At 53.2% G+C, this 13,812-nt stretch overlaps 1 protein-coding gene across 1 annotated transcript; it reads right to left on the reverse strand.

Annotated features, from left to right (window-relative positions):
* Positions 1-350: 350 nt before the first annotated feature.
* Positions 351-6,352, reverse strand: gpr61 (G protein-coupled receptor 61). The gene is made up of 2 exons (XM_066703096.1): positions 6,164-6,352; positions 351-3,006 (listed from the first exon to the last, which is right to left on the reverse strand). The coding sequence occupies exon 2, from the start codon at positions 2,565-2,567 to the stop codon at positions 1,152-1,154; it is 1,416 nt and encodes a 471-aa protein (XP_066559193.1). The 5' UTR covers positions 2,568-3,006; positions 6,164-6,352; the 3' UTR covers positions 351-1,151.
* Between the last annotated feature and the right edge of the window lie 7,460 nt (positions 6,353-13,812).

Below are 13,812 nucleotides of genomic sequence, written 5' to 3' on the forward strand. Positions count from 1 at the left end.
CACCACCCTGTGCTGTAGCCACAACAAGCCCACTCTGCTTATGGCAAAACACAGAGGCACTCAAAACCTACAGTGAATCCTTTTGGTTTACTGATAAACACCGGGCAGGCGGACGGCCAGGGCTGGGCCGTGTTGCTGTGTCAGCCTCAGTACGGTTGACAGTAGGAGAGTCTGGCAGTGCCAAACTGCACACCGATGCCATCTGCACTGCTGCGGGTGTGCCCAAGATCCCCCAAACAGGCCCGAGTGCAGGGGTGTCTTCACAATCCCCAGCTACGCCGGTGAATCGAACCAGTGTGTGTAACCTCTCTTTAGTTCCTATGTTCTCCAGTACAAAGAGAAGGCCAGGGGACAATAATGAATGGACATTTTATTATATTTGACTTTATTTACCCTAAGAGTTTCTGAACTGTTTCAGTTTCCTTGAGGAGGTATTCTCTTGGCCTTGCGCTTCTCAGGAGAAGGAGCAGTGATGTGTTGGTTTCTTATGACCAGCTTTGAAGTACATCAGTGCAAAACTGGCCACTGAGATACTGAGTCACAACACAAGCTGCGAGTCTCTGAAAGCCAAGGCGAGGGAGGCTGTTCTGCATTATACCACACTAAAGCTAACTTCGATTGTCAAGTGCAACAGGAGTTTGGGTTGTTTTTCCCCTAAAAAAGGGGATTGTTTTTTTTTCAAGGGAGGGTTTGTTTTTGATTGTTACTTTAAAATAATGCAGACAACTTCACAGTCTCACAATGTGGAAAATGGAAAGAAAATCTATCATCTACACACCCTGCAGTTCCGAAACATGGACACAATTAAAAAACACACACAGAAAACACACAAAGTAAATTCAGTGGCATGGAATGAGAACCGCCACGTCCACGCTTCTGTTTGGATCCGTATAAAAGCCCTGATCGAAGTGGTTCTCCTGTGGAGGCGTTCGCATCTGCTCCAGAACCCGGGCCACAGGACCCGAAGTACCAGAGCAGAAGCTCGGCACCAGATTCCTCTGAGGCATTATTTTAAGTCTGACCCCCCCCTTTGTTCATCAACTAGAACAGACACTGAAATAAACCGGCCACAGCGACGACGACAATAGAAACAAACAAAACCCACAAACAAAAACAAAAAACACCTGAACCAATCAGATCTCTCCGCCCAGCTACACCTCGGGCTTGGGAGAAGGCATGGTCCTGATGCAGTTGTCCGATATGGTCAAGTCGCTGTTGAGGTGGTGGTGCTCCATGAACTCCGAGGTCTCCTCCGCGATCTGCCCTGGTATCCTGAAGTCAATGGCCGCCTGCTGCTGGGGCTGCGGCTGCGAGACAGGGTCCCTCTTGGGGCTGGAGGTGCTGTGCGAGTTTCGGGCCTCCAGGTTGCACCCCGTGCCCTGGAGGAACTGTAGGAAGTTCTCCTCGATGGAGCCCTCCTGGCTGGGTAGCCGCAGGTCCTCCTCGGGGTTGTGCTTGAAGAAGCAGGCCAGGTGCTTGCCCAGCTCCTCACGGATCTGCCGGTTGAGGCAGCCGTAGAAGAAGGGGTTGGAGGTGAAGCAGAAGTAGCCGATCCAGGTGACGATGTCCTCCAGCTGGCTGGCGGAGGCGGGCTGGGCGGCCGCCAGGGCGGAGTACAGGTGGAAGGAGAAGTAAGGCAGCCAGCAGAAGAGGAACTGCCCCCCCACCGCCAGCAGCACCATGGCCGCCTTGCCCCCTCCGAAGGCGCGCTGCGGGGTGGTCCGTGGGGCACCCGAGCTGGTCACCATGGTGGAGCGGCTGCTCAGGGACTCGGACCGCTGCCGGGGGGTGTCCATCCAGGTGGGCAGCGGCCCGTGGTGCATGGCAGCCACCCGCGCCACCTTGAACATGCTGCCGTACACCACCAGGATGACCAGGACCGGGCACAGGAAGTAGAAGAGCGTGAAGAAGATGACGAAGACCTTACGGTTGGAGCCACCGCCTGCCCAGTGCAGCGAGCAGTGTCTGTGCCCGGGGGCCGCGCCCACAGCCTCCCCTGCCGGGAAGGGGCCGCCCCCCGGGGAGGCCCAGCCCAGCAGCGGCACCACGGACATGACGATGGCTTTGATCCAGACGCAGACCAGCACGCTCACCACCAGGCTGAGGGTCATTTTCACCTCGTAGCGCATGGGGTGCACGATGTAGTAGTAGCGCTCAATGTTGATGGCTGAGATGGAGAGGATGGAGGCGCTGATGAAGCACACGCTCAGGAAGAGGTAGCCGCGGCACAGCGCCTCGCTGAAGAAGGCCCGGTCCGACAGCATGCCCAGCGGCATCAGCACCAGGGCGGCCAGCAGGTCCACCAGGCACAGGTGGAACACAAAGGCGAACTTCCTGAGCTGCGGTGTCTTGACGATCACCGCCATGACCGCGATGTTGCCCACCACGGCCAGCAGGTCCACCAGCAGCATGAAGAACAGCGCTATGGACTGGGACACCACGCTGCCCTCCGTGGGGGACAGGCTGGAGTTGCCAGGCTGCGCCAGGAGCTGCTGGGAGCCCTGGAGACGCGGGTCACGCTGGGAGATGTTGTAGGTCCATGGAGCGCTGGAAGCAGTCGGCTCCATCGGTGACGGGAAAGTGGGGACCGAAGGCTGAGGCTCACTGGTCCATCACCCATCCTCCTTGCAGCCGGGACCCAGAACCTGGAGTCGCTCTGTGGGCCTCAGTCTAGAGCGGCCAGGTGGGGCACGGCAGAGCAGGGCATGGCAGCCAGGGGTGACCCTGGGAGGGTGTTTATCTGGATGCCTCAGACACGCCCCCCAGCTCGTGCGACATAACCTTCTTCAGCAGCCCCAGCAGCCCACCTGTGCGACCCGGTCGGGGGCTGGGAGCGCCTCTCAACCCCTAGGTGGTAGCAGAAGGTAGATGTCTCTCTCTTTCTCTCTCTCTCTCGCTCTTCCTCCTGCTGATACTTTTTTATCTACTGTTTTATTCCTCTTCTTTTTTTTCAGGCAATTCACACTCTGCACATTTGCTCATTTCCTCTCCCGCTCTGAAACCCACCTGGGGAAGAACAAACGATGGATTTAAACACAAACAATTTGCAAAGCATATTTTACAACAGAGACTATTTTTTTGTATTAATATTTATTAATTTATTTATAGAAATAGCAGAAAAACTTTTGGTTGTTGTTGTTATTTTTAAAAGAGAACCAGCTATTCAGAGCCTGCTAATTAAAAAACATCTTCCCCCCGTAATTGATAACGCACCCAGCACTGCACCCAGAGGAACGGTCTGCCCAGGATCACAGATGGCCCGACTGAGCTTCAGATGGTGGCCACTGTGAATGAGAGAGGCCTTCATCTGTCTCTTCTCATACCCGGTTGTGTACAAGGCAGAAATCACTTCTACTGCTTTAAGAGCAACCCCTGGAGCAGAAAATTTTTCACCCCTGTGAAAATACTTCTGACCTGCTGAGGTCTGGTTAACGGGAATGGCTGCTTCTGACCGTGGATAAACCCTCACACACAGAACAGAAGAAAAATGAAGAATAAAAAGCAATCAAATAAATAAACACAAACAGGGCTGTCTGGGTTGCTGTGGGAAGCGCCAGTACGTATTGATGATGTCTCAGGGAAGCTGTGCGGGTCTGGAGCACCGGAGAGGTTGGGGTTAGAAAGCAATGAAGCTGCAGGACATGTGACTGGGGCTCATGTTTACAGTAACCACTGGCACTGGTTTACTGTGCTGTAGCTCACACTCACACGCACACACAGACTCACGTACACACACTCTCAGTAGAAGGTGTGAAGGCTCAGTACGAGGCCAAGGCAGCCACTGGAACAGCTGGATGGATGTGTGTGGTTAAAAACAGGTGTGTTGCTGCCTCTCTGGCTCATTGCAGAGCCACAGCTCTGGGGCTGCCAGTCCCTCCTCAGGGCCGACACCGATCCACAGAGCGGGGCCTGGAAGCAGGACCGGAAGCTGCAGCTGCTCTGGGGGGGGTTAGCGATACGAGTCAGAGCTGTGGGGGCATCTGGTCACACACCTTTGCCATCAGTATTTAGTGCAGATGGGTTAAGACTTACAGTCGCTTGAACACGTATAAGAACAACAACAACAACAATAATGCCGAGAAGGGAAGTCTGTGTTCCACAGGGACAGGCTCAGCTCAGCAGTGGGTCTCCAGCACGATATTCTCCACCCCGTGCAGTCAGCGCAGCCCCCATGAACTCCCTACACCCCCGGCCAACGAGTTTTTTCCTTTTAATTGCACAGCGCAATGTCACCCATTTCTTTAGCAAGGTCAGTATAGAGAGACCGATATCACTCGCTCCCCTGCTCTTCTCTGCTGTAGTCTGATATATAAACAAATTAACTAACCAACAAATAGATATATAATGCTTTGAGGAATGTTTCTTGTAACTGTACAACTCTAAGTTGTCCTAGATGAGGGTGTCTGTTAGGAAGTAAATTAATAATATGTATTTATTATTAAAAGCCCCTCAGCCCCTCTGAGATGAGGGACACCTCTACTCCAGGATGTTAATGCGCTATAAAGCCTCCCTCACGGACTGTCCCAGCACACCTGGGTAATTCATTAATTTCACAACAGTAAGGGACCCTAATTAAATAACAGGTTCCAGTGAAAAAATGCTGTGTGCCTCGTCAGGAGGGAAGTAAGGAAAAGATGTGAGCCCAACTGTCACGTGTCTGCCCCCTACACCTCCTCCCCCGTGTGATTGAACTTCAGACTTCAATAGCCGAGCCGAGCCCCTGCTAGGCGTGGAAGAGCAGGCCTGTGAAATTCTCAATTGCAAAAATTGATACTATTTTTATCAATCAATATGCCACGACCCCCCCCCCCCCCGCACAACAAAATCTTGTTTTATAACATTGGCACTGGTTGTAGCCGGGGGGGGGGGGTCTGTCCAGGCAGAAGTCCTGGACACACACATGGCTGGAGTCCGCAGCCCTCCTGTATAGCCCTGATCTCAGTCATTCTGCCAGGTAATCTGGCACGGCTGTTGGCATTGTTTTCCCCACGTGTGCTTTGGCTGCCGTAGTTTGTACCCTCTCCATGGGTCGCTCTACCCACTCCTCTGCCTGTGGGGCCCCCTTGCTGTCCCTCACTGGGCCGTGATCTCACTGTGCCACAGCGCAGCTTCTAACCAGCTCGGGCCTCGGAGAGCGTTGCCTCACTGGCTCCCTGAGCCCGAGTCCTGCGGTGGCCTCGTATCAACCCCCCACCACCCAATACACACACAGACACAAAGACACACAGACATTGGGCCCCAGCCTGACAACTCAAAACACTGAGATGAAGTGTGAAATAAACGACGCTATCAGTGAGTGGACCTGCATGTTTCTGTTTGTCCTGCGATGCTACAGGGAGCAGGGGCTGCCCCTCGTCTGCCCGCCTCCATGGTAACAGCCACACAGCCGCTCTCACCGGACTCTATCTGACTAAATAACTACATACAGAACAGAGACAGAAACAGGACTCAAAGCATAGCCCTCCATCTCAGGTGTGGGACAGAGGCAGAGGACACTCATGAGTGGAGGAACAGGTGGAGAGTGTACAAACTGGGGCGCACAAGCTGCTCAGCCCTCACAACGCACCCTGACACACAGCCCTGAGGACAGCCCCAGCACCTAGTCCCTTCAACTTCCTCTTTCCACTGTGTCCACCTCCCAGCTCCGAAGCCCCACAAACCAACTACTGGCAACCTGGACCACCTCTCTCCATCCCGACACAATTATTGGCACACAGAACCCCTCTCTCCATCCCCGGCACAGCCACTGGCTTCCTCACACACGCTGCTCCTGGGCAAATGTCTTTGGCTTCACTCTTCCCTTTTCGCTGTTGTTATTTGTGTTATCATTAGTGTGTCGGTTTTGCCATCCCCTTCCCTGGCCACCCCTGCCTCCCCTCCCCTCTCTCTCTGTCTTATTTTCTCCCTCCCTCTCTCTCTATCTCCCTCTCCTCCTCTCTCTCATTTTTGGGGGGACCACAGAGAACCCTATCTTGTCCAATCATCAGCAAAGCCACATTGCTTTTAAAAAAAAAGAGAGAGAGAGAGAGGATGGAACAGCTGAGCGCAGGCAGCCCGGTGCCGCTACCGTCAGGCTCAGTAATGGGTGCTGGCTCGGCTCCCTGGTCCAGGGCGCTCCATCGCAGCGGCGGTGCTCAGTGGCCGCATGGCGGGCAGGTCCTACCTGGGCTGCTGTTGCTCCTGCTCTCGCCCCAGTGGCTCCAGGACGGCTGGGCTGCGTGCCGTGGGCGCAGCTGTAGACAGGTCCCCTCTCTGAGGCTGCTGCACACAGACACTGCAGTGAGGAGAGGAGCACAGCCAGGCAGCAGCTCCCACCACTCTCTGCTCTGGGTCCTAGAGCCCTACCCGTTCACACTCTCCCTCCCTCTCTTTCTCTCTCTGCTTGCCATCTTCTCCCACCACTCTCTCCCGTCTTGAAAATCCTAGAACTCAGATCAAGCTGAGATCCATCCTTTCCTGCACATTTTTAAAGAGCAGAAGAAAACTTTTTGGCTGTACCGTACCGTACCGTCTTGCCCATCAGCGCCGAGCAGCTTCCTGTCCTCTCTGGTGAAAAGCACTATCTAGTGACGTCTCGCTCAGTCTATCTGCTGACCCGTCCCTCCTGTGGTTTTCACCTTTTCCATGCAAAACACTCATCACCAATCCTATTGTTCCCAAGCCTGCCTCCCCCACCAAGTCTGGCTAGTGCTAATTGTCAGGCCATTGTGTCCCAATGACTAACAGGAGAATGTGACGCTGTCCCTGCCTGTGTCCTCTGAGCTGTCCTCACACGCTACTGTAAACGGGGTGTCCCCTCTGGGGGGGTGCTCCTGTGGGAAAGAACCTGAGTGGAGAGCCAGGCTGAGGCCCTGAAGACGCCTGGATTCCCTTCCAGGACTACACTCTCTCGCCTGGCCGTCATGGGGGTGTGCTTTGTTGTGCGTTACCACACCGGGGCAGGACAGTGTGCAGTGTGTGTGTGTGGGCATGCAGGTTTGCGTGTGTGTGTGTTTGTAGCCAGACCAGACACACACACAAACACACCAGATGCACACACACACCCCTTCGTGTCTGTGCAGGAATTCTGTTTGTTGGAAAAACGGAAATGAAGATGTCCCCCTGTGGAGAGGCGTGTCAGTGGAGCGGGAGGGTCTGGCCCTGGATCACAACCAGGGATGAGAAAACAAAGTTCTGTGTTTAGTTGGTACTGCATTTCTCCCTCCCTTTCCTATATAAAGAAACTCAGCTCAGGTCCGGGATCTCTCTCGGTTCTGCCCGGCCCAGAGAGTGGAGTCAGACCCGAGACTCCCAGCGCTCCCAGACATAGCAGGTGCACGGGGACGACACTCACGGACCAGGCGGCGCACTTTCGCTCTGTTGTGCCTGTATGTAAAAGGGTAATGTTTGTGTTTTGGGTGAGAAGACGAGGTTTGTTTTCTCAAAAGGCCCTTCCAGTCCTCAGAGCTTTGTGTGGACAAGAGCCTCCTGCACAGCAGCCAGCACAAGGCACTCCCCTCTACTGTGTGTGTGAGAGTCAGTGTGTGTGTGGTGTGTGTTTGAGAGTGTGTGTGTATCTTTGTGTGTGTGGTGTGTGTTTGTGTGTGTCTGTGTGTGACAGCGTCAGTGTGTGTGTGTAAGAGACCGTCAGTGTGTGTGTGTGTCAGTTTGTGTGTGTGTGAGAGTGTGTGTGTGTATCTTTGTGTGTGGTGTGTGTTTGTGTGTGTCTGTGTGTGACAGCGTCAGTGTGTGTGTGTGAGAGTGTGTGTGTCAGTGTCTGTGTGTGAGAGCGTCAGTGTGTGTGTAAGAGAGCGTCAGTGTGTGTGTGTGTGTGTGTCAGTTTGTGTGTGTGTGAGAGTGTGTGTGTGTCAGTGTCTGTGTGTGAGAGCGTCAGTGTGTGTGTAAGAGAGCGTCAGTGTGTGTGTGTGTGTGTGTCAGTGTGTATAATCAGGACTCATGCCTAGCGGTTCAAGTCATGACAGAAATAGCAGATCCTGCGTTGGCAGCTGCTCCACGGCAAGCTGCTTTCAAATACAATTGTTTCCATGACAACTGATAAAATAGTCACTTCCCACTCAAAAATAGCGCGGCGCACTCCTCCATCACCCCACACGATAACCCGCCGTAAACAAGCATGCAGCACAGCCCCCCGCGCTGCCTGAGCCGCCGCGAATCAGCTCGGAACACAAGATGTAATCAAGCCGGATCTTGAATTCAACGCAGCGCAGCCAGGGACCACAGGGCCACCGAAGGCCACAGTGAAGTCTGAGCCGGGTGTCTCGGCAGGGCCATCAAGGGCCATAGTGTAGTCTGAGCTGGGGGGTCACACACACACACACACACAGACACACACTCATACATACACAGACACACAAACATGCACTTACCCATACATATACAGACACAGACACACACGTCGGTGGCTGTTCTGCTCGTGTCTAATTTCCATGGGCCGACCAGAGAATATCTGTGGGGAAACAGACACTAAGTGCATGGCAGGTTTGTGTAATTTTACAGCTGGGGCCACAGTCAGGGTTAAGGGTCACACTTTGGGTTAAAGGTCATGTTAAGGGTTAAGGCGATGTTTAAACCCAGAGCATAATCCCTACTCTAAACCCTAAACCCTAATAAAACACTCACCCTGCCCGAGAGCTGAACAAAGGCCCGCTGTGACGTGCATGAAGCCCAGGGAAACACAGCTGTGTAACGGGCCCTGATCTGAGGAGTCTGACAGTAATGAATATCTATATATGTAGATGGAGACTGAAGGGACTCTTATCTGCAGGTTCCAGGTGCTGCCGCTCTGATCCAGCCCACGCTATCTGTCCGTCTCTCTCCCAGACAGTCAGAGATCAGAGGCCAGCAGGGGGAGCTCTCACATCACCAGCCTACAAACACACAGCATGTCTTGCTAGGCAGGACGAATACCCATCATCATAATAGTAACCTTAATAATAACAATCTCAGTGGAATAGTGCGCTACAGGACTCGTATCTGTCTCTACATGCATCACCAAGATTACGTCCACAGTCTCTGAAAGCGTGACTGAATTAACCCCGCAGTGAGACCTAGCAGGGAAATAAAGCACACAAACACACTGTCCACCTCCAGACCCGGGGTCCACTCTGCCCCTTTGTGAGTCGAGCCATGACCTATGACGGACACCTGCGCTGCACCGAATGGATCCCCCCAAAAATCACACACACGACACAAAAGAACGAATCTCACAGGAGAGGGAGTGCAGGATGAATCTCACACCCATCGATCGGCTGTTATTTAAAGCTCTCCAGACACTCCGGGCGTAGCGGTGCCGAGCTCATCGCCAGGGTCACCGCGCCAGTCGGCAGGGCAGTGCGTGTCGGAGGAGAACGGGCAAGAGCCACGGTGCGGGCAAAGAGGAGACACATCCATCCTGCCCTGAGGAGAGGAGAGATCTTATATTGCAGAAAATGCCTGCTTGGCTTAGTACACCCCCAGTCAGAACCAACCAGAACCCCTGGCCCCACACCCACACCCACACCCACACAGACACCCACACACTGACACAGACACACACACACACACAGACACCCACACACACACAGACACCCACACACACAGACACACACACACACACACACACAGACACCCACACACAGACACACACACACACACAGACACCCACACACACACAGACATACACACACACACAGACACCCACACACTGACACAGACACGCACACACAGACACCCACACACACACACAGACACCCACACACACACAGACACCCACACACACACACAGACACCCACACACTGACACAGACACGCACACAGACACCCACACACACACACTGACACCCACAGACATACACACTGACAGACACGCCACTGACACCCACACACTGACACAGACACCCACACACACACTGACACACACACGCACACTGACACACACAGACACACGCACACTGACACAGACACACACACTGACACAGACAGACAAACACACACACACACTGGCACAGACACGCACTGACACAGACAGACAAACACACACACACACTGGCACAGACACGCACTGACACACACACACACACTGACACAGACACACACAAGAAACCGGGCCGAGGGCATTGCCAGCTGCTTCTCTTTGACATCCGCTCTGCCTCGGATCTGGAGTCGGGCTGCTCATACATATTAATGACAGGCTAAACACATGTCATGTGACCTGGGTTGCCGGGGCGACAGGCTTTTAAATAAGTGCCATCACCACGTGCGATGGGAACGAGTGGCTGTGCAGAAGACAAGGGCACCGGCCCGGAGCCGCCTGCGCCCCCACCTCTGGGACGGCTCGGTGCTGCGGAGTCGCCGGTCCATAGCGTCCGGGGTCTGAGCGTGACGCGGTGACGCTGGGTCTGTCCACTGCGTATGAAAGCGCCTGTGTCACAATAAATGGATACATAGTGAAATAAACACATGAATCAATACATAAACAAACAGGCCAGTGAAGTATAGGCTGTGTTTAGTGGAGGCTCTGTGACTCAGCACAGCTCGGACCCCTATCCCTGAAGAGTCTGCGGGCTTGTGCGTTATTGCACCCCATGTTGTTGTGTATGAGCCGCACACACACACACACACACACACACTCACTCTGTGCAAGCGGATGGAAAAAGCCGCTTCTGTGAGCCGTGATCGGACACCTGCACAGTGTTTAATTAATGGACAGTGAAACCCAGGGCAGAGTCACATAACCGGATTCGCACCGAACGCCCGCTGGTCAGGGAGAGAGTGTGAAGTGTGAGCGCCTTGTAGACAGTTTTAAACACGGGGGTTCTTGGCACAAGTGTGGGGGTGCATGTATTTTTCTTGTTCGGCATTTTACCAGCCTCCCACCCTCAGGGCCCCACCAAGGTCCAACACCTGAGCTGCCCTGCCCCTCTGTGCTGGAGGCTGGTGCACAACACACCCTGCAGTGAGGGAGTGCTGGTGTGACCTTGGTGGGGCCCTGAGGGTGGGAGGCTGGTAAAATGCCGAACAAGAAAAATACATGCACCCCCACACTTGTGCCAAGAACCCCCGTGTTTAAAACTGTCTACAAGGCGCTCACACTTCACACTCTCTCCCTGACCAGCGGGCGTTCGGTGCGAATCCCCGTGTGGATTGGAAACACGGTGCAGTGTGTGTATCGCCACAGGGGGGCAGCATCTCTCCCTGTTCCTCATCAGCGTCTCAGTCCCCCAACAACAGAAGCGTCTGAACACGTGCACCTCAGGATGCAAAGTCACATTTCAGGGAGTATTTCTTCACTTTAACAAAACAAACACAAAAACCCTGCCTTCCCACGGTTTTCTCATTAGTTCCCCCCACCTCATGTCATATACTTCACTTTGATCGCACTGTATCAAGTGCAAACCATGTTCAGCATGATGCTGTGACACGGCAGGGACACGGCCCCAGTGTGGCTTGAAACATGGTACACACTCCCACATTGTCTCACTGTGAACGGGGCGCTGTGGTCTCAGTCAACCACATATAAATATATAAATAAGCACACAGATACATAAATAAGAGTGAAAGTGTCAGGGAGGCGCATTCCTCCTTTTCCCTGTGTTTCCACTGTCATGTTTTATTTTAAGTCCTTTGCTAAATATAGAGCGAACGTGACTCAGAGTTGTGTTGTAGCGGCCGGGTCCGCCGGGAACGAGACGCTTCGGGGGACTGTCATCTCCTGGAGCTCCTGCACTGTCAAACAACCTGAGAAACACAGGCGGTGAGGAGGAATGTGAACACCAGCACGCACACACTCACACAGAAACACACACATACCACACGCACACACACAGACACAGACATGCACACACACTCACACACACAGACACACACATACCAGACACACACATACATACACAGACATGCACACACACACACACACACACACAGACACACAGATGAAAGCACATAGAGAAGCAGACACACACATACATACACAGACATGCACGCGCGCACACACACACACACACACACACAGTAGAGTGTGGAGGGGAGTTATTCTCGTTCTGTGCTGTTAACTCTCCTCCAGTGATTTTGCTGTCTGGCGTCCCCTCTGTGATTCATGTCTGGACCCGACTTGCGAAACACAGCCCCCCCGACCCCCGTGGCCGTTGTGCAGACGTGTGAGAGTAAGTCACCGCTGTGTCAAGGCTATGAGTACGCACTCACACACTGCGCAGCGCTCATGCCCTACATGGCCTCCTCAGCTGCTGCCCACGACAGCCCGTCACTCTAGGATCGCAGGCGACGTGGAAACGCTAGAGAAGCTGCGAGGGAATGTGGGTCAGTGATGCTGAGTGACAGATGCAGATAAAAGGCTAGTTTTGTTTTGTTCTTTAGGTTATTTGTCTATTTATTTTCTGATGTCTGTTTTTTTCCTGACCCCATTTGCTGAGTTGCCCCCGAGCACCGAAGGCCACGGTGAGGGCAAGGGGCGAGGGCTTAGGAAGGAGAGAGAGAGAGAGAGAGAGAGAGAGAGAGAGAGAGAGAGAGAGAGAGAGAGAGAGAGAGGCCTCAGGCTGGGCCACGGCGGGTAGGCTGCAACCGTCTCAGTGACATTACCACACAGACGGGCCTCCACAGCACAACAGTGTCCTTATTTTAACCCGGCTGTATGACTCACCGTCAGCTGCCGTGGAAAGATCCCCTATTTTTATCAACAATAAATAATAAATAAAACATAAATTATTCTGGCTTCAAGGAAATTAGCCATTCCGCTCTGCCATTCCAAGGTTCCATTTACAGGATTCTAGAACCTTGTGAAACTGCATTAGGGGAGAGCGAGAGAGAGCGAGAGAAAGAGAAGGTGAGAGGGAGAGTGGGAGAGAGACCTTGATGAGAACATTTAAACCTTTCATGTGGTAAGCTGACAGACACACTATACAGAAATATATATATGTATCAGCAGCCTATATTGATCCACTGCTGAATGAAGGCCTCCCTTAGAAGATCATATACATATTTATACACAGTGTATATAAACAGACACACACACAGACGCCCAGCATGTCAGAACAAGCTGCCTTGGCACACAGGCAGTGCACCTGTGACAAAACACTCTGCTTAAGCCAGAGCAGACGCCCGACACATCTGTGTGCAGCTTGTGTCTACCTCTCAATGTTGTGCTCAGCGCAGCGTGGCTCACAGGGCACTCTCTGTGCGTGTGTGAGTGTCTGGAGAGCAGCGTGTGCCCGGCCCTATTATAGCTTCGACAGACAGTGCCCAGATGTGCCCCGGGCAGACTGGCGCAGCTCTAGAGTTCAGTCCTCAGAGATGGGTTAATGTGCCGCACTGGAGGGAGAGCGTACATTTACAATCTAGACGTGTGGGAGCAGGTGGATGTGTGTGTGTGTGTGTGGGTGGGTGAGTGTGTGAGAGCGATTATGTGAGTGTGTATGCGTGTATGTGTGTGTTTGTGTGTGTGTGAGTGCGTGTGTGTGTGTGTGTGTGTGTGTACAGTGCTCTGTGAATGTGGAGTATTTAAGAACAAAATCTTAATTTAATGCTATTCTTAATTCACCGGAGCCCCGCACACAGAGGGTGAACCCACTGATTAACTTCACTGTCACTTACATTTTTCCGAGTCAGATCTGTTTTATAATTAAACCATCGCCGCCTCGCAAAATGGGGTCAGCCTGCCTGGGACCTGGAGGAGAGAGTTGTCAAGCTATACGTAAACCCCTGATGAAAACACTGTCTGTCTGTCCGTCTGTCTCTCTGTCTGCCTGCCTGCCTGCCTGTCTGTCCGTCTGTCTCTCTGTCTGCCCGCCTGCACACTACTTTCTTAATGCAGCTCTGAGC

Source organism: Amia ocellicauda, chromosome 5 (genome assembly GCF_036373705.1).
Source record: "Amia ocellicauda isolate fAmiCal2 chromosome 5, fAmiCal2.hap1, whole genome shotgun sequence".
NCBI lineage: Eukaryota > Metazoa > Chordata > Actinopteri > Amiiformes > Amiidae > Amia > Amia ocellicauda.

What these genes read in the sequence shown, in the direction of transcription:
- gpr61 (XM_066703096.1), bottom strand. Translation starts at nt 2,567, where the DNA reads ATGGAGCCGACTGCTTCCAGCGCTCCATGGACCTACAACATCTCCCAG.